The sequence below is a fragment of the Typopeltis vanoorti genome, chromosome 8 (assembly GCF_054136105.1).
Source record: "Typopeltis vanoorti isolate ZY-2024b chromosome 8, IOZ_Tvanoo_1.0, whole genome shotgun sequence".
Classification (NCBI taxonomy): domain Eukaryota; kingdom Metazoa; phylum Arthropoda; class Arachnida; order Uropygi; family Thelyphonidae; genus Typopeltis; species Typopeltis vanoorti.
In genome coordinates, this window is record NC_143556.1 from 60,562,003 (window position 1) to 60,588,031 (window position 26,029).

Sequence of the window (26,029 nt, forward strand, 5' to 3'; positions counted from 1 at the left end):
TTTGCGATATGGTTAGGAGGGTTGCGGATCCCACAGTCAAATGTAGTGATGTTCATTTCCGCAAACCATGGAGTTACAGCAACAGCCTTATGATATGGTGCATTATCTTGCTGAAAGAGACAATGGTCAGTTCTGTAGAAACACCACAAAGTAGGAAGCATTCGTTGCCCAAATTGCAGATACTTCTCAGAGTTCAATGTTCATGGCACCACAAACAGAGTTCCAAGGCTAAACCAGGAAAAATAGGACCATACCTTCACATTGCCACTCCGAATTTTATAGTCGGGATTACACACTCTGATAAGAGACATTCACTGGGCATCCACTACACCCATCCATTTGCTTGGTAGAGGGTGTAGTGTGATTCACTGTTTCATAACACAGCTTTCCAATCTTCCACATCCACTGTTGACACACACACAAATTTTGCACCACTGAAGACAATGCTGTATGTTGGGTTGGGTAATGTGGGGCTTGCATATTGCAGTCCTCCCATGGAAACTCATGTCAGAGCCTCTGTTCTGTTCAGTTATTCTGTTCAATGTTCAGCCACTCTGGGCTTGCAGACCATGCCATAGATATCCGCCATAGAATTCGTTGGAAGAAAACTAAAATAATACACCGCAGCAAGTTCAAGTACGAAAAAGTATTCATGGAATCATCAGCAGCTCTAAAAAACGTCCCAAACCTCAACAAATTTGAGTGCATGAGACTGCCCCAAATTTGGGAGACTTGCATCACAAAAACTTCAGCCCAACGGCCAAGACAAACCAATTAGCCAGCTAGGGGGCACCATTAGGACTTTAGGAACAATATTAGTTTCTTGCCTTCTTCCTCATTTGCTTTTGTTAGTGCCTGCATGCACGTAGCATATTTGTATGTTCCTGAAGATGGCAATGTGACGTTGCCGAAATATTGAAGGTATTCCTTAAGGTTTCCTTTAATTAATATCCGTTTTATGCATTGTAACTTCCTTAAGTTAATTACCAGTTGTGTATGACCAACGTATAAACCTTGCTACAAGAAGTAGCAGAAATAGATTAAATTCTACCGCTTGACCTAGTACTTTATAAACCTGTGTGCTTTTAATTATGTATCTCATTCCCACTTTGAGCCTGTTATCGATAATGCGGAAAATATCTTTAGTTAGTATTAGATAGAAAGTAGATCTCCAGCTGTTGATCAAGGTGTGAGCTTTATTGGGTTTTGGAATGAGGATGGCATGGCTTGCTACAAATTCACTCAGTATGTGAACTGACAAGAGAAAAGAATTAAATAGTATAACTAGAATGGGAAGAATAAAATCCCAGGCCTCGTGGTAAAGTTCTATCCATAGCCATCAAGTCCTGGGGATTTTCTTGTCTGGCATTCTTTAACAGCTGTGGTAACTTCAGATGCTGAAATGGGTCTGTCAAGCCCATCTTGGATATGAACAGGAAAGCTATTAATGCTCCAAGAGATATAATTTCTGACAGTACTATTGTCTTCAAAACAGATGTTTTTAATGTTTTTGAAAGGAGTTAAGGATGTCTTGATTGGTGGACATGTTGTCTTCACCATCAATGCAGATTTGAGTGATAGTCCTTTCTTTGCAGAATTTAGTGAATTGTCTATTGAAGAATGCAGCTGAAGGGCTATCTGCTAAGTGCTGCTGTATTGTTATTTTAAAATTTCTTTCTTCTACTTGATTTTTTCTTTCCATTTCAATCTCTGTTAATGTTTCTAATGATGTTGCTACATTCTATACCAGGGTCAGCAACCAGCGACCCACGGGCTGCATGCTGCCCAAAAGTGCATTTTTGGTGGCCCATAAAAGGTTGACCATACTTACATGGCATGTGGTAAATACGCTGAATTATTTAAATAATACATTTTATAATATGAAAAATAAATTAAAAATAATTTTATACTTATACTTTGTGATATCGCCGTATAGCTTGGCACGAGTCATCATGAGTGGGAATAACAAAAGCGACTTCATCTGACGACAACTGAGATTTTGGTGCACTTTTGCAGTCGCGTTCCCTGGTCAGTCTTTTAATATAATTCAATTATTATTGAGCCACCCACAATTCAGCCAGACTGCAGTGCCCCAAAGACTAAGATCCCGACATAGCTTCCTGGCAACTGTTGAACCACCTAAAAACCTCCCAGAGACAAGACTTCAACAATGGCTTGCACTATATCCTGAAAATAATACTGGTATTCCAACAGCCAAACATCTTCCACGTGGTGCCCACTTCGACTGGAATACTTGGAAAAGCCTCAACAGACTTCGAACGACAGGACACTGCAAACAAAACCTCATTAAATGGGGCTACCTCACTGGCCTAGATAATTGTGAGTGCGGGACAATCCAGTCCATGGAACACCTTCTTTCTTGTCCCTTTCTTCCATCACCCTGCACAAAAGAGGACCTTATATCCTGCACAGAAAGAGCAGTTGATTGTGAAAGATCATCTGACCATATTTATTGTACATAGGTTATGTATAGTTCCCTTTTTTCATATTTAATTCTTATTCCCTGTATAATTCACCTACCAAATTTAAGCTGTTCTCATTTGAAATGTATCCTAATTTGTTGTAAATAATGTTGTACCACTTACAACTGTACCACTTGTGTTTGGATATGAATTAAATAAATAAATAATTCAATAACATCAACTATTATTTTCAGAGGATATATATTTGTTAAAAATAACTTCAAAAATGGGTTCAAAAAAATATAAAATTGCAGATGAAGGGAGAAGGTTTAATGATGAATGGAACAGAAAGTACTTTTTTATTGAAAATTGGGATATGGAACAATGATATAATAAAAGTTGATAACTTAAGTATTTTTTCACTCACTATTTTCTCTTAGTTAAATGCTTGCAGCCCGATTATTAAAAATAAAAGCTGAATGTGGCTCACGAGTCTGAAAAGGTTGTTGTCCCCTGTTCTATACCATTGCGCTGGTTTGTTATGAACCAACTTCTCTCTTTATATAAGTCTTTCAACTTTTTTCTTTTGAGTAAAGCCTGTTCCTTTCCCCCATTTTGTCATATTCTGTTTTCTTGTTTGTTTGAATTTTAACCACATATCCCAATTCCAGATAACATTATTCCAAGTTGAACAGAGGGTCTGGAATTTTCTTTAAAAGATCAATGGAAAATTTGGTAGAAGTCTCCATAGTCCAGAACTGATCTCTACTTGTTCCATGCAGTGGAACTTAAGTAAAACTGGATTATGATCTGACATGTTGGTGTCAAGATGTTTTAATCTGAATTATTTAAATAATACATTTTATAATATGAATAATAAATTAAAAATAATTTTATACCTATACTTCGTGATATTTATACGGGAAGAAGAGATATAAATTTGCTCAAAATGGGTACCAATACCTTGATTCATGTACGTGTAAGCCTGGAGATTAGGATTGCGAATCCTCCATATGTCTACTAGTTGAGCATTGCCGAGACATATTTTTAACTGTGCATATCCCACTTTGCCACTCCTGGGGTGTTCTCCTATTGTGTCTAATGTGGGGTTTTCAATACAATTCCAGTATCCAGCTGCTATGATATAGTGGGCAGTGTATAAGTATGGTTTCAATTCCTGGAAGAATTTTCATCTAACTGTTCCATTGGATGAAAAATAAACATTTATAAACTTTATTCCACATTAGTAGTATTTCCAGTCTATTGTTAAGATTCTATCTTCTGCATCCCTTTGGATATTACAGAATTACCCAAGGAGGGGAGAAAAAATAAGAACTCCTACTCCAGCCCTGTTAAATCTTCCAAAGCTCCAATAAGAAAGACGTGATATCCATCTGTTAAAGTTTTTATATCTGCAGAAGTATGTTTCTTGGAGAAATAAAAACCTGATATTATGGCATAGCATAAGTTTCCATATAATTGAGTTAGCCGATCTCATACGGAGGTAGCAGGGTTTTTTCTCCTGGAAACTCGGGTTTTTCATCCTGCATACAGACAAATCGGTCCTTCAGAACACACGCAATTTACAGACAAAAATATACTAGCTGTGGTGGTGGACAATAGATGGTACTGATGTAGTTGATTGGTGGTAGAGGTTCGGTGTTAGTGGTAGGAGAGTTGTATAATAGGTGACCTCCTGCAATGAGTCTTCGGACTCCTTGAAGGTGTCACAAATAATAATAATAATAATAGTTTCTTGTGTAATCTGCCTACGGAATCTTCATACATTTAATGAGTCAATGTAGAAAGGAGATGCTGTGATAACTGTTATGTCTAGATTTTGGATGAACCTGATGAGGTCTTCATTCTGTGAAGGAGCAATTGTGTGATCTGCTTCTTGTAAACTGTTTTTCAGTTGCTTTCCATTATTTCAATTTCATGCCCATCATTCTTGATTTGGAAGCTAGTTATTTTCTTTGAATATAGATGATAATCATATTGAAAAAACTTTGAATCAGAAACTTTATTATTATTTTTTAATTGTATCTCTTGGTTTTCCTTTATTAGCATCAGATGGTTCTTCATCGTCCATAAACTGTTTGAAGAGTTTTCATTTGATGACCCACAACCATCTCCAACTTTACATTTTTTATTACTTCTTTTTGTTTTAGATGTAGTTCCTTTTTTAAAATTTCTTTTGTTTATCCTCAATTTTTTATTAATTCATCTTTCCTTTTCGATAATCTTGTCTGCATATTAAGTTCTTTCAGTTGTCGTACTTGCCTTTCTGTTTCTTCCCCAGTTTCTCCTTGTAGAACAGTTTCATGATTTTGCATTTCATCTTGTATCTGTTCAGTTGTTATACTAGGTTCATTATTGGTAATTTCAACTGATGTTGTCCCATCCATATTTGACTGGGAAAGTGACTGCTGAGATTCTGGAAATTTGGGGCTAATTTCTAGCTGAAGTGGTCATGCACTTTTGTGATTATACCAAGTGTAGTATGATTGGTGGAATTCTTCTTTATGCTTCTCTGATATATTCAGTGTTCTAATTGGCTCTACTGGTGCTCCCACTCTTTCAGCAAAAGTTCTAATAGGACAGGTGTTAACGCAGTGTTCAGAACTTTAGAATTTCTGACAGGGTTTGAGACACTCATTAGCGATATGTCCAATCTCCATGAAGTTGAAACATTTATATTTGGGGCAGTTACCATTTATATTTGAGGCAGTAACTGCCCCAGATATATGAATCACAACACAGGCACTTCCTTTGTACTCTGGGATAGTTTACCATAACTCGGGTTGTACTGATGTTGACAAAATTTGGTACGGGCATCTTCATATCGATTGTGAAGGTGACATCACCAGAAAACCAGTTTGGATCTTCGCCTGATAAATCCATTCGTATGTTACTAATCTTACCTCATTTTGAGAATGTCTGCATAAGAATTTCATTACAGTTCTCTATATATTCCATTGGAAATCTTTCAATTTTACTGTTTTAACTTGAGTCCTGACCATTATAGGAATATTTGTGCTGCCTTTAACATGAGAGATCCAATCTGTGACATCTGTTACAGATTGGATCTCTCATGTTAATTGGATCTCATGTGACATCTCTCAATTGGAAACAATCAAAATGCATTATACGTATGCCTTTTACCCTGCGTATTTGGAATAGATTATGTAATGTATTGGGCATTCCATTACTTACAACAGAGCAAGTTGTTTTTTTTCTTTTCTTTTTATTACAGTAACCACCACCACCTGTCAGCAATGGGAAGAGAATTTTGATTTTTATAATTAATAAATTAAAATACTATTTATGGAAGGTTAGAAAGAAACATGAATTTGAAACCCAGCAATATGACTTCCAAATGATTTAGAATATTGTATTGTGGAAATTTTATTGTTCAGTCAGATAATTTTTGTACTTAGAAAGAAGCATTCTAGAGATGCTAAATTTTTGACTAGATGGTGTAGACCACCCACATTATGAAATATTCACCAGGGGGAGAAAATTCTGTCTGTTTTTGCTATGTAAGGTTTTTTAAATAGTTCCATCATCTCAATTCAATATGGCTTATAGTCAATTGCAGGGATTACAGGACAGCAATCCTGAACAGAGAAGGACAACTCAAGGCAGTTAACTCAGATAATGCTAACCACCTGAGTATCAGTCATGTTTGCACTTTAGTTTCACAATTGGTCTTTTGGTCGTTCATCTATATGAGATTGGTGAAAAAGGGAAACTGATAGTTTTGGCTATATGATGATATAAAAGAAGCTGAGGCCTTTTCTCTCTCTCTTGTTCTATCTATCTATCTATCTGTCTTTTTTTTTTCCCTAATACTATCAGGCTCTCTTGCACCCTTATACTAACTACTCTAGGCCTATGATGAGCACCTATTTTTTCACCTATAAAGATCAAAAACCGGTCTGGGTAGTGACCCTTCCCATAACTCATAGCACTAAACATGTCCATAAGGATATATGCTTTGCATTATGGGATACTAAGACTTCACATTACTTGTCTTAGTATCTATATAAAGCTTCTATATACATGTTGCCCTGTCCTGAAATTACTTCAGGTGCAAACCTTGTTTGCTTACACTTGGATAAAGGATTAAACCAAGAATATAATTTTTTGGCTTCTTTAATTTATAGTATAACCAAGTGGAAAAACTTCCAACACCTGTGTGGAATTTCTTTTGGTCTGCTCAGCTAATTTCCTCTCATAAACTAATTTTGCCTTTCTTTTCAAGCTAGTAATCATTATTGCTTGCGAGTTGCTGATCATGTTTCATTTTATATTCCCTCTGCAACATTTTTTTTTGCAGCTGCTGCTAGGTGATGTCACTCATCCATTTTAACTCCTGCTGATTTTTTCTCCTCCCCTGGGTCTAGTGTCACAGTGCTTCTTTCAAACAACTTTTGATCATTTCTCATGATCTTATGTCTTTCTCTGGACACTGTTATTGCAGAACCCTTCTCTAAAATGCTTCCTAAATCTGTCATAATTATCTGTTCTATGATTTCACATATTTACCTTCTTAACCGCTAACCACTCGGTCAGCCTGCCCGAGTGGTTAGCGTATCCGTTCTCCATCTAAAAGGCTGTGGGTTCGAATCACGCCATGGGCATGGATGTTTGTGATTGTCTGTGAAAATACTAGTGGTGGTGGTTGGCGGTAGATGGTGTTGGCGAAGTGGTGGAGATGGAAACTTTTAAAGTAGATGCCCTCCCTCGATGAGTCTTTGGACTCCCTGAAGGTGTTATATAATAATAATAATAATTAAATAAAAATTCTATACTTAGCCATCTCCCAGTGAAAATTATATGATTGTTTTCTTGATCTGGCAGCAAAGGGGTGCTATCTTGGTTACGGGCAAATCTTCTGATGCTGTTACATAGACCCAGGACCCCTTTCTTCCTTCCTTCCTTTCTAGGCCTCCACCAATTGTTTTCTATAATATTTACTCATACTGTGCTCATGAGCTAATTTGTCAATATATGCCCCTATCTTTTTCTTTGCCCTCCCCCTTCTCCAGAAGACTTCTACTAAACACAGTGCAAATAGACTCAAATATACTGACACCCACAATTTTGTTCCTGCTATATTCATCATTATGACTGAGTTGAAGGTTTGATTTTGCATAAAACATTTTCAAAACATGAATAATCTGCAATAACAGACTGAAATTTATAGATTATTCTCTTACTTTTTTGGAGTATGAGTCATAGTAAAAACATAACTCTGTGTTAGTATAACAAAGAAATAGACTTATCTACCTTTACAATATGATCCTTCAGTATCTAATAAAAATCCCTCTGGACACTGATTACTTGGTATTCCTGAAAAATAACATTTACATTTGTATTAAAATTAAAACATGAAGTTACAAATAGTGAAATGCTATATCTCCCAATCAATTAGATATACCAAGTTAAATAACTTTTTTATATATTAATAAAAGAATAAAAAAATAAAATTTTAACACGTATCATAGACTTACCATTGTGGTGTATGGGGTGTCGAGGAGAGATAGTACCTCTCCACTTGGACGGTTGCATGTAATTGTGGTTCAGATAGATTGGTTCTCACTGGACACCCAACTCTCACTTATGGCTCCAAGAAGCTACTGTAAACTGGTAGCAGCCACACCCCGGTAAACTATGTCAACTCACAGAATACAGTCGCTGCTTGAGATCGCCACATCTGGCTAGCCTCACTTAGTTTAACCTGTGGGTCAACACAGTTACAGACGACACAGTCTGTACTCCACGTTACGAGCAGCTGAATTCAGGTCAAGGAGTGGTGGTTGACACTTGGCAAAACTGAACCATTGAAACCGAATGAACTCTAACCAATCTAAAGATACATGCCGGCTCAACCATCGCCTGGTCAAGCAAGGGTTGCACCCACTATTAGGGAACCAAGATAGTGAAGGCGAAAAATATGCTATTGGAACAAAACATTACCTAGTAGACAGGAAAAACATAACAAGTATAGGAACATGGAATGTAAGAACTCTTCACCAGGGGCATTGGAAATACAACTGCGTGAATTGACAACTACTGATGGGAAGTGATTGGACTCTGAAAAACCAGATGGACTGGAAAAGGAGAATTCCACCATGGACAGTACAAAATCTTAACTTCAGGTAGGGAAGACAACAAAGAAGGAGTAGCACTTATGTTAAAACCAAAGGCTCAAAACTCTCTATTGTCTTACAATCCTATCTCACCTAGGATAATTAAAGCAAGATTTAAAACATCAATTGGATCACTGACTATTATTCAAGTATACTCACTAACTTCGACATCATCAGAAGAAGACATTGAGGAGTTCTATATAGATTTGCAAAAGGCAGCACAGCAGACATCAAGTCAAGATCTCCTAATTGTAATGGGGGACTTAAATGCAAAAGTAGGCAAAGACTGGGATACCTGGCCAAGAGTAATCGGAAAGTTTGGGTATGGAGAAAGCAATGAACATGGCAAAAGACTGCTAAACTTCTGTTCAAATAATAGACTAACAATAACCAACACTCTCTTTAAACAACCAAAACCCCAAAGAAAATGGACATGGATATCGCCAGACAGACTAACCAAGAATATGATAGACTATATTATTGTAAACCAAAGATGGAAATCAAGTATCCTAAATTGCAGATCCTTTTCTGCAGATTGTGGATCAAACCATAAGCTAGTATTAGCAAACCTAAGAATAAAGTTAAAATCTGAAAGCACTTTTAAAGTCAAAAGGAGACTGAATATAAGAAAACTACAAGACAACAATATTCTAAGAAAATATTGAACTAGAACTAAATAAAAATCTGAAGGAACTACCAAAACAGAATATAAACATCGAAGAACATTGGTGCAAATTACAGGAAATAATATTAAATTCAGCAGAAAATACAATAGGTTACACAGAAAGAGAAAGTAAAAAGGATTGGCTCTCGAATGAAGTAAAAAGGTTAAGAAATCAAAGGAAAAGCATGAAACTAAAACAGAACTATAACAGAAATGAATATAATAGATTAACCAGAGAAATTAGAAAACTAGTTAAGAGACAAGAATAACTGGTTAGAAGAAAAATGCAAAATGGCAGAGAAGCTATCAAAAGAAAATAACCTTCATGGATTATATAAACAAATAGACCAATTTAGTAAGACACGGACAACAAAAATTATAATGATCAAAAACAAAGAGGGACAACTAATTGAAAGTAAAACAAACAGAATGGCCAGATGGGAAGAATACTTCAGAGATTTATATAATAAAAACAGCTCCCAGGATATTACTATTCCAGCCACTGAAATGGAAGAGGAAACAAATATCTTTAGCAAAGAAATAATAGCACACAGCATAGAAAAACTCAAAAGTAGGAAAGGAATAACTTTTGGAACCATTAAAAACATTATTTGAAAGGATCTACAAAAATGAAGCAGTGCCTACTGATTGGACCAAATCAGTTATAACTCTTATATACAAAAAAGGAGATAAAACAGAATGCAATAATTACAGAGGCATTAGTCTCTTCAGTATTCCAAATAAGATTTTTATGAAAGTACTCCAAAAACAAATTAAGCCATATATAGAACAAGCAGGTTTCAGACCAGGACGAAGCACAATTGATCAACTATTCACCTTATGAGAGCTAATAGAAAAGACACTAGAGTACAACCAAAGTTGCTACATAAATTTCATAGACTTTCGTCAGGCATTTGATTCAATCCATAGAAGAGAACTATGGAAAACTATGGAAGAATTTGGAATTCCCAACAAAACTATAAGAATAATAAAGAATCTGTATGAGAAATCTGAAAGTGCAGTACGAATGGAGGACACCTTAACCAACTGGTTCCACACAGAGAGCAGAGTAAGACAGGGATGCAATCTGTCACCAGACCTGTTCAGTCTTACACTGGAAGAAGCAACTAGTAAGGCCTTAAACAATGAAGACTCCGGAATCAAAATATATGGGAAAAATGTAACAAATTTAAAATTTGCAGATGACATTGCATTACTTGCAAACACAGAAGAAAATCTACAGCGAATTTCTGATAAAATAAAGGAGGAGTGTATAGAATTTGGATTAAACATAAATGTAGACAAAACAAAAATTATGCAAATAGGAAAAAGAAGCACCAATCTGAAAATTGAAATTGATAGTAAGAATCTAGAGCTGTAGAAAACTTCACCTACCTTGGAGGAGTTATCGAGTGCAAGGGTGAAATTACAAAAGATATAAACAGATCAATCAGTCAAGCATCCCAAACGTTTGGACAACTTAATAAAATATGGAAGTCAAGAGACATCAAACAAGTAACAAAAATAAGAATCTATGATACAATGGTCCTCCCAGTACTCCCTATGGAAGTGAATGCTGGAATCTCAAAAAAAGCTGAAGTGAAAAAATTATTAACTGCCGAAATGGGTTGACCAAGAAGATTACTTGGAGTATCTCTGCTGGATAGACTAAGAAATGACTAAAACAAGAAATAACAATAATAGACAAAATCCAAGAAAGAAGACTGCGATGGTTTGGCCATGTGACCAGAATGGGAACAGAAAGACTACCATCTAAAGCCCTGAATACAATGATGGAAGGTAAAAGATCCAAAGGATGGCCCAGAATTAGATGGATAGACAAAATAAAAGATGACCTGAAAACCAAATCACAACAAGCAACATCAAACTGGACAGAATTGTTCGGACTCTCCCAGGACAGACAGAAGTAAAAAGAGTTAATTCAGCCTCATCATCATCCACATAGATGATGGAAGAGAGAAGGAGAAGAAGAATAGTCAGTGTATGGTCAACACCCATACACTGTCCAGCTTTGGACACACCACACTAACTTCTCTTCAACTTCCTTCATTCCATACAGAGGTGTATGGAACAATTCTTTGGAACAATCTTACCCATATACGGTTTTTTCCATTGAGTAAAATCTCCCACTCTTTAAGAAACATATCAACAGGTTACATTTTTCTCCATAATCACGTGCCCACGCATGACATTGTAGTGTTGTAGCCTTTCATGTGTGAGATCAATATGTAAGGTATTGTATGGAGATTTTATGATAAAAGATGTATTTTAATGAGAATGAATGAAAACATGCTTCCAGGTGTTGGTAAAACTGTTAGTTTGCAGAGAGGAGAAGTGAAAGAGTTGATTGTTTTTGGCAGTTATGAATAATTTGAAATAGGAGAAATATGCAATGAGAGAACATATGAAAGGGTTATGGGAATGAGTGAAAAAGCAAAGATTGTGAGTCTGCTGACATGGCACGATAGGACTGAATTGAGAAGACAGAGCATGATTGCTAAAAAGCCAATGAGATTATGCAAGATGAATGATGTTCTGTTTATAGATGTATGAGTGAATTTGATGGATAAAAGACCTGTATATATATGCCTGATAGTCTGCATTTAAATCATTTTGGAGTTAAATGTTTGGAGAAAGTGTTGTTCAGTGAGAGGTTGGAAGTGCAAAATCAGAGTAAAGCCATCCCTGGAACAAATGAGTGTGAGTAGAGAAATGATTATGCAATACTGAATCACAGATTTTGAATCGAAATGGGTTCAAAATTATATCACACAAGGATTACTGTGGGTTCGAAGGATGTTTCTGCCATTAATATACATATTAATGGCAGAAAAATCTGAAATAAAGTTGAGGAATTTTAGGAGTTGGTAAGCCCAACTTGGACAAAAATTATCAGTATCACTGAAACTGAGAGAAGATGATATGCTTACAGAGAGAGAGAGAGAGAGAGAGAGAATACATGGGATACTATATTTTCAAGGAGAAGAAGGAGAAGGGCTATTGCTGAGGATAGCAGAACTTCAACCAACAAACACAGAAGTTAAGGATGATTTTAAATCTGACCAAGATGGTTTATTTCAGGCTATCTGGTGTGACATAAAAGCCAACAGGACAAAATATGTTATTAGTTGCTGCTGTAGACCAGGGAGTGTACAGAAATATTAAAATACCATACACTGGCACATTAGAAGAATGAGTGAGGTCATGGGAACATAGACTGGTAGAAGGAAATGATGCATGGAAAGATGGAAATGCAATTTATATCCCAGTTTTTCAGGAATAATTAGTTGAAACAGCACATGGTGGAGTGGATTGGGAAGAAGGGTAGATGAGCTTAGTAGAAAAGATGTTGACAGTGCATGAAAATTCACATGGCATATCTGACATAAGCAATGTATAACTGCATAACAAGGGTTAAGTTAACTGGTAATTAGCTTACGGAATTAACAACACATATAAAAGATATTAATTAAAGGCAACTTTAATGAATAACTTCAATATTTCGGCAACGTCACGTTGCCATCTTCAGGAACATAAAAATATGGTATGTGCATGCAGGCACTAACAAAAGCAAATGAGGAAGAAGGCAAGAAACTAATATTGTTCCTAAAGTCTTAATGGTGCCCTCTGGCAGGCTAATTGGGTTGTCTTGGCCATTAGACTGAAGTTCTCATAATGTAAGTCTCCCAAATTTGGGGTAGTTTCATGCACCCAAATTTGTTGAGGTTTGGAACGTTTTTTAGAGCTGCTGATGATTCCTTGAATAATCTTTTGTGCTTGAACTTGAGACTTACCTGGTGTATACCAGGTCCCTTGCAGCTGAAAATTGTCCTACTTTGGCCAAACAGGCAGGACAGCAAATGTCAGGATTTCAGAACACAAAGACTACATCCGGTTTCACCAGTACAGCCACTCTGGGCTGGCAGAAATTCATTGGAAGAAAACTACAATAATACACCGCAGCAAGTTCAAGTATGAAAGATTATTCAAGGAATTATCAGCAGCTCTAAAAAACGTTCCAAACCTCAACAAATTTGGGTGCATGAAACTACCCCAAATTTGGGAGATTTACATTATGAGAACTTCAGCCCAACAGCCAAGACAACCCAATTAGCCAGCTAGGGGGCACCAATTGGACTTTAGGAACAATATTAGTTTCTTGCCTTCTTCCTCATTTGCTTTTGTTAGTGCCTGCATGCACATATCATATTTTTATGTTCCTGAAGATGGCAATGTGTGATGTTGCCGAAATATTGAAGTTATTCATTAAAGTTGCCTTTAATTAATATCCTTTATATGCGTTGTTAATTCCATAAGCTAATTACCAGTTATGTATGACCAACATATAAGCCTTGCTACTAGAAGGGTTAAGTTAGTAAATAGAGTAGGAGTGAAATAGATGAACAGTGAAATCAAGCAAGCTGTTTTGGAAAAAAAAAAATGCTAAGGAGGAGGTACAAGCAGTTGGTGATAATTGGATCTGTGAAGAGTATAAAATGCAGGCTAGGAAGGTGACGAGCATGGTAAAGAAAGAAAAGGTGCAGTAAGAGAGGATATTGGCTGGTCAGGCCAAGGTTAACTCAAGGAAATTTTTACGCTATATGGCAAGCAATAGAAAGAATAATTATGGCAGGTTGACACTAATTGATATAGTGAAGAATATCAGTGTATATCATACTGGTGTAAACAAAGTGGTGAAATATATAAAAGAGAGACAAGTATTAGGAGAATTGTAAGTGAAAGAATCAGAGATGTATCAGGTGTTGAATTGGACAGATGAGTACATTTTTTACATGGGAAATTGTCAGTGAATGGAACACATTACCGGAACACACACTCCTTCATACAAGGAGTGTTAAGAATTTTAAGATTCAGAATGAGAAATATGTTGTCAGTTGAATGAACCTCCAATGATGCATCTGTAGGAATGGATGACATATTGCCACCTATTCTTAAGGAATGTGCACAATAGTTGCCATGGTTAACAGTTAACCTGGTTATTTAATAAAAGTCCTGCAGTGGGTAGGGCTCCTAAAGAGTGGAGAGAATGCATAATTGTACCACTTCACAAGCATGGTTCTAGGAGAGACATTTCCAATTGTAGTCCAGTGTCTGTATAACTGTAGTTGTTGTCAAGCTGTTAGGGAGATTTGCTAGGAATAGGATACAGGATTGTGTTGATGGATAGCATTCTTTATGATAGTCAGCATGGATTTGTAAAGGGCAGGGTAGGTTTTGTTATATCAATTTACTTGCATTTTATGATAAGGTAACGAGCATGTTAGATAAGGTAAAATCATATACAGTGTTATTCATGTACTTTCCAAAAGCGTTTGATAGATTATCACATGGTAAGTTGATGTATAAGCTGCAGAGGATGGGAATAGATAGATGGATCGAAGACTGGCCCTCTGAACGATACCAGCAGGTTATGTATGATGGAGCAGTGTCTCAAAATAGGAACGTAACCAGTGGTGTGACACAGGATTGTTCTTGGACCCCCCACTCCCTGCTGTTTAACTTGTTTGTAAATGATATAACATGTGAACTGAGTGGGGGATCTTCAGTTGTGTGCTGCTGCTGATGCAAAGTTGGGGAGAAGTATAACAAGCACTGCTGATGTTAATTCCCTTCAGAAAGATTTGAATAGACTTTTTACTTGGACAAAGGAGTGGGGGTTGTAGTTTTAATATCAATAAGTGTTAGGTGTTGCATTTTGAAGTGCAGAAGTATAAGGCTGTGAACTATATCGATGGTGCAGTTCTGCAGGAAGTAGATGAGATTAGAGATTTTGATGGCTGACAGTAGACTGAAATTTAGAGGGCATATTACTATTGATGCAAAGGCTGCAAATCATAGTGCTGCTATGATAAGAAGTATCTAACATGTAGGGATAAGGAAGTGGTTGTGCCACTGTATAAAGCACTGGTCAGACCAAACCTGGACTATTGTGCTCAAATTTGGTCAGCTGGTTTTCAGTGTGATGTGGAGATATTGAAGAGGGTCCAGAGATCAGTGGCTAAGTCAATATCAGGAGTTTAGATTAGTGGTTATGGAGAGAGGTTGAAAAAAATGTGGATTGAAGAGTTTTGTGGATAGGAAGAAAAGAGGTGATATGATAGCATCATTTAAGTTAGTGAGAGGAAATTTTATCAGATTAATCCAGTGAGATTATAAAAAGAGGAGAAGGCAAATGGGGAAAAATCAGAGGTCATCCCAGGAGGTTATGTAAGAGTGTGGTTAAGAGTGGTGTGAGGAGTACATTTTTTACATGGGAAATTGTCAGTGAATGGAACACATTACCAGAACATGTTCTTAATGCAAGGAGTGTTAAGAATTTTAAGATTCGGAATGAGAAATATGTTGTCAGTTGAATGAACCTCCAATGATGCGTCTGTCGACTCCAAGAGGGTGCAACAACAACAACAATAATAATGATAATTCTTCTTCTTATGGTGCTATCTTCTATTGAAGGTCAGTGACCATCTTGGCGAACAAACTGCGTTCTTGTGTTAATCGGAGCAGTTGTACGCTGCTCTTTCCTGTCCACGTCTTAATGTTGATAATGATAATAACAAGTTTAATAAAAGAAACAAATATAACTAGAAGTTTCATAATTTATCAGATTTACATCATCAGAGTTACAAGCAAAAGTTTTACACACAAAAAAAGACTAGAAACAGTTAATTACACATAGATGTTATTCATGATTTCACAACAACTGGTACATATAAACAATTAACCAGAATAAAAACATTAAATACTATATGCATTGGAACAATGCTAGTTGTTGCTGTCACGTTCCGTAGTATAGTGCATATCATATTCTAGGTCCATCGTATTTAGATTTTCAAGGTAAACAGACCAAACTTGGTGTAGAATTAAGTTTTGATTTTTTTTGTTACATTATGTGGAGATCTTTAGCATTTCAGAGGCTTCCTCGAACTTTCTGATAAAACAGCAAACAGTTATTAATATATGGCATTTTTGTTTGTTGCCCAACTACTTGATGGCCTACATTAGTTGTAGCGGATGCTTAACCTGGTTTACGCTATCTTCTTTTTTTCAACATCTCTTAGGTGTTAAGAAATGTGGATCTCCCCTGGCCTACATAGCAAATGCCACAAGAGCAGTGAATCTCATAAATACCTGGTTTTGTAATGGGATGATGCGTAGATTTTGGTGAATCTAAGAACCTGGAAATTTTATACAATAGTAAAAAAGCCACTTTAATGCTGTGATAATGGATAATGTTGCCACTTTATCTGTAATATTCTTGATGTAAGGTGGCATGATTGCTTTCTTAGTATCATGTTAAAATAAAGGAGCTGTCTGTGGTGTATTAAGAATTTTGTTGATTTTCTTGGGCTCAACCACTAAGGGTGAGAGCATGCCTCAAGTAGTACAGTTTTTCACTACTGTTAACAGACGTACTGGAAATATTGTATGCTCTATCCCAGTGGTTCTTAACCAGAGTTCCCTGGAACATTCGTGTTGTTCTGCGAACTGGTTACAAGTGTTCTGCAGGTGAAAGATGTCATATGACACAGTTCTGAGTGTAATTGGCTACTCTGATCCTAATAACTGAAGACTGCTATGTGCGTTGATTTCTAAACCAACAGAATAACGTTTATAGGTCATGTGTTTGCATGATACATTATATGTATGTAATGTTTTTTTGCACAGAGAATCCCTAGTTTGAAAAACATTACTGGCAATATTAAAACCTGTACTAGACCAAGTTGTAAATATGGTAAATTACATCAAGTCAAGATCTTTAAAAGCGCACCTTTTTAAAAAATGTTGCATATATATGTGGAAGCGAAGTGCAAATCGTTGCTTTTGCGCACTGAAATAAGATGGTTATCCAGGGGTAAAGTGCTATTCCGAATTTTAGAACTTAAGAATGAATTATTGGCCTTTTTTCAAAATGAAGGTACAGATGCTTTTGTAAATTGTCTCCAAAATGATATTTGCTTGCTAAAATGGCATACGTATTTAGCCAATATTTTTAATTACTTAAATAGCGTTAATACAAGTATCCAAGGTAAAAAGAAAATATTTTGACATCCACTGACAAATTATCAGCTTTTCAGAAAAAAGTATCTCTTTGGAAAAATCACATATCAGAAAAAAATACAGTAGATATGTTTCCTTTGTTCTATAATAAAAATATTGAGGGGATTATTTCCGTTATAACAGAACATTTAATAATACTGGAAGAAAAGACTTCAAGTAACTTTCCTTCCTTAAATACACACAACTATGACTGGATACGAAATCCATTTGGCACAGTTAATACAGTGAGTTGTGAATTTTTGTTACAAGAAGAACAATTAGTTACCTCGTCAAAAGATAGCGCTTTAAAAATGAAATTCTTTGAAATAACATTTGAGGAATTTTTCATTTTTGTCCAAGCCGAATTCCCAGCTCTCTCTACAAGAACACTGAAAATTTTGTTACAGTTTTCAACATCATATTATTTGTGTGAGCTCGGTTTCTCAATATTAACCAATATAAAAACTAAAAAACATGAAAGACTTCCTAATATAGACAAAGAGATGAGGGTAGCTTTATTACATATTAGACCTGATATTGCTAAAATCTGCAAAAGCCGACAAGCTCAAGTATCGCATTAAAATAAGTTCCATTTTTATAAAAGGCAAGTCCATGCATATTTTTATTGTTAGTTTTATGACCCTAATGCTTTTGGTGTTCCTGACATTTTTCTTATAATGAAAAGTGTTCCATGACTTTGAAAAGGTTACGAACTACTGCTCTATCCTGTTATATTTTAATAATGTCTATCTTTTGTAATGGATGATACTGTGAAACAGCATGTACAAATCTTCCGATTGTAAGGTTTTCTGTATACTGCAAAGGTCAATCGTTTTTCTTTTTCATTTACTTTGACAAGGATAACAAGGAATGGTAATTCTTTCCAATCTTCCAGTTCAAGATTGAATTTTATGTTATAATGTGAATTATTCAGATAATCTTTAAAATGAATTAAGTCATTCATTATTTCTGAACCAAACAATGAAAAATATCACCAAGCCTTACGAAACTTGTAGGGTTATATTTATTTATTTTATTAAATGTTATTTATCTAAAATACGTGGTCTCAATTGCTAGTTACATTTTATAATACGTACAAAAATGGACTGGACAGAGATATATTTACATTGTCATTTTTATAGATTTTGCTAAATCCTTTGATAGAATACTGTATGATAGAAAAATAGAAAACTATTATTAAAAGTGAGGAGGAAGGGGGATAGTCAACTAGCAGGTTGGATACAGAGATGGTTTAGAAAGTAAATTTTAATTCAGTTTTAACTTGAAATAAGATGTAAAAAATAACATATAAGAAAAGATACCACAACACTTAACACCAAACTATAGGTATCAGCTGATGGTCACTTGGAAGAATTGAGATTAAGAGCCGATGAGTTTACCTGATGGGGGGGGAGAGCATCAGCTCCTGTTCATGTGTTGGTTTGAGATTAAGAACTAGTAATGTCATCATTAGCCTAGGCATCAACTTGTAACAGAGCCCTCTGAAAGTAGTCCAACGATGATTCAAGTGGGGTATTTTGAGCAATTTTATGATGCCATTTTTGTTTAAGGGTGAAATTTTAGGAAGTGCAGTGAGCCATTGTGGGTAATAAAGAATCTATGGGAGGAGGGCTGTTGTAGGGATCAGGACCAAGTGTAACTTTGTTTTGATCCAGCAGCTCAATTTGTTGGGCATAAGCCCAACAACTTGATCCAATTGTCCTGTCACCTAGTTGATTGTCACCCAAATATAGATCATATCTGCCCATCAGCAACTCTATCATTCAAATTACCAGCTTCATATCCATCCACATTTGCTCTAATTTATGCAACAGACTTACTACTATTATTATTATTATCCTAAGACCCTATGGGGCCACAGACTCATTTAGGAGGTCCCTTTTGTCATACACACATTCAAATTCTCTGCAGACACCACTCTCTCAGGAAATGCATTCCAATCATTCACAACTCTCCATGCAAGAAACCTGCTTCTCACTCCCTTGCTCACACCCTCCTTATACAGCTTCCAGGTATGACCTCTTGTTCTCTTCCAATCTCCCACCCTTTTATGAAAACCTCTTCAATGATAATCTTATATACATCTCTATCATATTATCCATCTTCCTCCTATTCACTACACTCTACAAATTGTACACTCAACCTTTCTTCATATTCAACATTCCAGAGATCAGAAACTATTTTGGTCAACCACCTGTGGATCTTCTTTAATATCTCTTCATCCTTATGAAAAACAGTTGACTAAATCTGTGCACAGTACTCCATATGTGGCCTAATCAAAACCTTATACACTGGAATCAGAATCTCCTTACTTACTTCTACAAGTCTGTGCCCTCTACATCATTGCCAGAATTTGTTGTGTTGTCCTCATAATTTTGGTAATATGTCCTCAGATCCTTATCCATCATCACCCCAAAATCTCTTATTTGCTCCACTTCCAACAATATATCCCCACTAAGACTAAATTCTAAATCCCATCTTTGTTTTCCAAATTTTAAAATCTTACATTTTACAACATTGAACTGCATTCCCACTCCCATGCCCCTTCACTCAATCATTTCAGGTCTCCTTGTAAAACCACAACATCTGCTCTACTCTTCATAGTTCATCCCAACTTTGCATGATCTGCAAACAACTGTATATAATCATTAAAATTCCCCAATATCTTTAAATACAGGTCAAACAGTAATGCCCTAAAACAGATCCCTGAGGCACACCACTAGTGACTTTCCTCTTCTGGGATATTGCTCCTCCTTACACAACTTGTTGTTATTTATCAGATAGTCAGTCTCTGATCCAATGCACTAATCTAATATCCAACTCCATCTGGTCTAATTTGACTATAAATTTATTACATTCTTCCATATGACTTCCATATGATATCCTGGCAAATGCATTAGCAAAATCCAGCAGTATCAATGAGTAGTCATTTTCTTTATTATTATAATACAGTATCTCCAAGGAGTATGGAGACCCACACTAACATTTATACAGAACACCTATCATATCTCTCCTTAAACTATTTACTGTCAAGTCACACACAACTAATTCTGGCAATCCATTCCACTCTCCAAGCAAAAAATCTAGTCTGCATATACTTGCTAACCACACTCTTATACAACTTCCATGAATGATCCCTAATTCTCTATTTGTATTGAAAAAATTTTATTTGCTTCAGTTTTATTAAAGACCTTTAATCTTGGAGAAAGTAGTGAGGCATTGGGCAGATGAGGGTAATGTTATCAGTGAGAGTCAACATGGATTTGTGAAGGAGTCACTCTTGTTTTAGCAATATGCTAGCCTTTTATGATAAAGTTACGAGAGCATTAGATGAGGGAAAGGCATATACTGCCATTTTCCTAGACTTTGCAAAGGCATTTGACAGAGTGCCACACGATAAGCTGATATTTAAGTTGCAGCACATGGGTCTGGATGTCAGATTGGTCAACTGTATTCAGGATTGGCTGTCCAATAGGTATCAGAAAGTTATGTATGGTGGAGCAATATCAAAGAGGCAGAAAGTTACAAGCGGGGTTCCACAGGGCTCGGTTGTTTGAGGATGATGCAAAGCTGGGAAGAGTTATTAGTAATAGTGCAGATGTGGCAGCCCTGCAAGAGGATTTGAATAAGCTAGAAAGATGGGCAAATGAATGAGGGGTGTCAGTTTAATGCAGTACAATGTAAAGTCTTGAGGTTTGGAACACATCGATGGGACGCTGCATACTCTATGGGAGGAGTTAAACTGGAGGAAGTAGGAGAGACAAGCGATCTGGGTTTGATGATTGATAGAAATCTGAAATTTAGGGGACATATTGCAAAGGTGGTGAAGGTAACACAGAGGACTGCTGCAATAATGAGGACACTGACCTGCAGAGATAAAATGGTTATCATTCTGTTGTAGAAGACTCTGATCAGACCACACTTAGACTATTGTTCTCAGATCTGGTCCCCAGGATTTGAAGGGGATAAATTAACTATGGAAAGGATATAAAGGCGGATAAAAAAAGACGGTGTCGGGACTGTACAATGTTAGTTATGAGGATCGGCTGAGGGAGTGTGGACTGCAGAGTTTGGTGGATAGAAGAAGGAGAGGTGATATGATTGAGACTTTTAAACTGTTGAGAGGTGGTTACAGGGTTGACACTGGGTAGTTCTTTCACTTGGTTGAACAATTGGAAGGAGTCATGACAAGGGGGCCATCCCTAGAAGTTACGAAAGAAAACTGTGAGAAAGAGGGTGAGGAGTTTTTTCTTTGCATGGAGGATGGTTGAACCATGGAATGCATTGCCTGATGGAGTGGTGAGAGCGAGAACGGTCAATGCATTTAAGGAGTGGTATGATAGACTTTGTGTTTCCTATGAGGGACCTCCATCGATGAGTCTTGATAGACGTGTTTCTTAGAAAGGACCACCCATGATGAGTCTTTTGACTCCATGGAGGCCTGAATAATAATAATAATAATAATAATGTTCTTTAACATCAATGCAATTCTTTGAGCTATTTTACTAATTTTTGCAATATGTCCTCAGAACTTCAATTCTGTCCACCATTACACCCAAGTATCTAGCTCATCAATTTCCCAATCCAGTACAATAATGTGATATACAGTGGGCATCTTTTTAACCTGAAGTGCATAACCATACATTTTGCAACATTAAATTGAAAATCATTATCCATTGCCCACAATGCTAGTTTATTCAGATCATCATGCAGGATAGTTACATCACCATTATCCTTAACTGTTACTTTATTTTAAAAAGTAAGATCTTGGTAGATCTTGTCTCAGCAAATTACTGAGACAAGATCTACCAAGAATTTGAGAGGAACAGTTCCCAATGGGGGTGGAAGAAAAAATAGTGTCACGGAATAAAGTTATGCCAAACTATATATTTATTTGCATATCAGGCATGGTAGTAAAGATGCTGGAGAGTTTGGTTAGAGATAGAATACAAAATTGAATTGATGAAAATGGGAATCTTTTCAGATATTTTATATGAGACATGCTGCCTCCCCTCCCCTATAAATATCACATTCTTGTCCACCCAGTCCTAAATTCTGTATTTTACCAACTTCTCCAATACATTAACTACTACTCCTGAGATACTGATTAGTCTTATAATTTGCTCCTTATATTTGTAAAGTAATTTTATACAATTTAACAATTTTCTCTCCTTCCACTCCCCTGGCACCTTCCTAGATTTAATCTAGGAAGGTGCCGAGGGAGAGGAGGAGGTGGAAAGAAAAAAGAAGTGGCAATTCTCTTGTACATTCTTGTAATATCTATGGGCTGAAATGCCATCTAATTCCGTGGCCATGTTTGCATTAATGTTTTGAAATATCATAAGCAGATCCAGTTCATCTACTTCTGTTTCCCCCATCATGTCACATTGGCACTGGAATATCTCCACCTGGATGGAACACACTTGCAAATTATTAACTCAGTAATTAATTCAACAATTTTGTTTTGTTACTGTTGCCTCCCTACCATCAGCACTCATCAGAGTGATCCTTCTATAGCCATTCTTCCTTTTACTTGCTGCATATTAAAAGAATTCTTTGGAATTTTTTTTGGGCCTCATGGCTAGCTTCCACTCATAATAAGATTTGCCTTTCTTGTCTTATTGAATAACAGACAAGAAAGGAATTTTAATCCTTTTTTTTTTTTCATTATATTCTCTTCATAACTTTTTCGTTTTCTGCAATTCTTGCTTAATGATACTATTCATCCATATAAATACTACTTGATTTATCATCCTTGCTCTGGGTATATAATTTGATACTGCTTTCATCAAACACCCCTTGACCATTTTACATGCACTGCAAACATCTCTACCCTCCAAATTCTTATATCATAGCATTGCTGTAAGCTAATTCCACAGTTTCTCATAATCATCTACTTTGAAATTCCACATATACACTTTCTTAACAAAAAATTCTGCATGTCTGACTTAAGTTCAAAAGTTGAATCCACAGGAAGAGGAGTGCCCAAAGTAACTGGGAAGTTTGGACGCGTCTGGTTAGAATTACAGAAACTAAAATGTATCCATAACAGATATAGACTCAGAAATTACTCCATTTGTTACAAAACTAAAATATCTAAAAAAAGAGTACAAATGAAGAATCATAACCAGATTTCAACTGCCAAAGCAAAAGACTCAATTATAAAATAATAATAATACACACACACACACTGCTTGGAAGTAATTCAATGGATACCATAGTGTGAGTGTAAAATCTCGATGTAGCTTAACAATACCAAAGCACTTTACATCGATTTTTTACAGAGGTCAAGTCCCATGAGAATGTTGTAAAAATAACTTGTTTGTCTCTGTATATTTTGTACTAGATATTTTTGCAAATAACCCTTTGGAAATTAACTGTATATACTCCTTTATAAGAATATTTCAGAGTGTTAAAAAACAACGCAATGTTTTGGCGCAGGAATGTTATATAATAGCTGAATAGAATGTAATAGAATGTTTATGTTTTTTTTTTTGTGTATGAGAAAGACTTACAAGCTCTTCACGTAAACACCTCCGAAGTCAGTCAAAAAAAGGTTCAAACAACTTTCCAATGGGCAAATGAATGGGCAAATCAAAAGAAGGCATAATAAAAAGGGACAGAGCCAAGCATAGGGAGATTCCCAGTTCGAGACATCGCTAAAGAGAGAGAGAGAGACAACTTCTAGGCCAGAAAGAGGGTTTCCAGAGGCCGCAGATGGAGCTCCCTGCTTCCAGCAGTTGCCAGAGAGGGGCTTCCCAGTTCCAGTCTAGAGAGAGAGCTTCAAGTTGCTGAAAGGAGAAGTTCCAATTGCTGGAGAAAAGCTTCCACGCCAGAGAGGGATCCTGGTTGACAGTTGGCGGCAATTAGAGTTTCTTAGAGGCGAGAGTTCAAGCTATTTGAGATGGCAACCATCCAGGCATTTTCAGTGAGCCAAAGCAGAGGAGAAAAGGCGATTTAAATTACCTGAAGCAGCTTTGCTCGAAAGTTTTTCTTTTGGCCGTAGGAGAACAACATTTTGCCAGAACTGTATGAGTACCACAGGTCGCTGTTTACAGCCCGTTATTTTTCTGATGAGATACTACTGAAGGCAAATTTCCTGAAGGAAGCTCGAGATCATCAGATGAAAGAATTGCCATAGAACTTTTAGTGAAAGACTTTTGACTGAATGTGCGATACAGAGCCTTTGTAAGTTACACACTTTTGTACAATTCCTCTTATAGTATGTTATAGAAAGACTTTTTAAGAATTTGGTTAATAGCAGTAAGAAGTGTCATTAAGAGAATCAATTGGCATATTGGCATAATGGAAGTTGATATAAAAATTGTAAAGATAACTTAACAGAGAGTTAGCTAACCTCTTTGCAAGTAAACTAGAAGTTTAATAAGTTGAAATTGTAAGCAGAGAGTAAATAAGATTGTGAGTTAAAAAAATTAATTAATGTTGAAGTAAAAAGGTTCTAATTTGTGCTAAAGAATTTTTATAGATGGATAGAGAAAGCAATCTCCCTATTGTTTAATTCATGTATATTTCATAGTAATGTAAATAAAATGTGTTTTGACTTTTTTGTTAAAGGAGAGCTGCCTGATTGTTTATTTTTACATCTGCACTGTACCTTTTGGGCAAGAAACTAATTGAGATAGCCAAAGTGTAAAGTTAAGTAAAAGAATAAACCACAACTGCTTGTGCAAAGTTTTATTGAAGGAATTTGTGTTAGAGAGAGAGAAATCTGCTGGCCGTATTATTGAGTTTTATGCTAATTAAATGATATTAGTGGCACAGTCTAAATTAAATAAATTTTCTAGTATCTTAGGCATAAGACTCGTAGTGCAAAGGGTAGATAAACATAGTACGTAATAATATAAGCAAGAAAGATTCAGAGAGAGAAAGTGTGCACAGCTAATTAGAATAAAGATAAAAAGATATTAAATATATAGGCAAAAAAAAATAATATACAAATTACAATGATGCAGACAGTAGAGGATATTACAATGCACAGCAGCAACAGGATAAAATTCACAATAGTTAAAATAAGTAATAGTGGATTGGAACAGTTTTGGAAATAAAGAACAGGCAAATATATAGAAAGTGTGTGTGTATATATATATGTATTCGTGAGCATTGACTCGGTTACTGTGATACATTTTAAAAAGATATTAATGACTAACAAACCGAAAATAAGTTAGAAAACTTTAATTATACAACTAGTTTTGGCTTATTATGGCCTTCATCAGGTATCTTTGTAGGTAGAAGAAACAATAATAAAAGACTGAAGATATTAAGAAAACTGAGAAGCACAAGTTAATTGTATTAGATAATTAAAAAAAAAAAAAAAAGTTCCAGTTGTTGAAAATTCCAGTTGTTCTATTTATGTGCCATTGTTTATTGTATGCGTGGTATTAGACTCTCGAGAACGCCAGTATTGAACAACAGCAGCATGGCTCTCAGGGATGTTATAGCTCAAATTACTGTTCAAATGCTCAGGATTAAGGACAATCTCCCTGGATTCAGCCATCTTTCTTTCAAATTCATCCTTGCAACTGAAAATGTTTTCAGATCTATCCCAGGAAACTGAGTGACCTTGAAAATTATCATGAGGATTGTTAGAGAAGAGAACATGGCTGGATAAGGCACTAGCATTTGATCTTTTATAGGAGATGTCTCTTTTATGCTCCTCTATGCAA

General features: G+C 36.0%; 1 protein-coding gene across 1 annotated transcript in view; it reads right to left on the reverse strand.

Moving 5' to 3' along the window:
- The window catches only part of LOC150104032 (hemicentin-1-like), a 792,930-nt gene that overhangs the window by 255,000 nt on the left and 511,901 nt on the right, over nt 1-26,029 (reverse strand). The window contains exon 25 of the mRNA XM_090396385.1: nt 7,719-7,781. Coding sequence (XP_090252511.1) covers nt 7,719-7,781 — 63 coding nt within the window. The remainder of the gene's footprint in view (nt 1-7,718; nt 7,782-26,029) is intronic.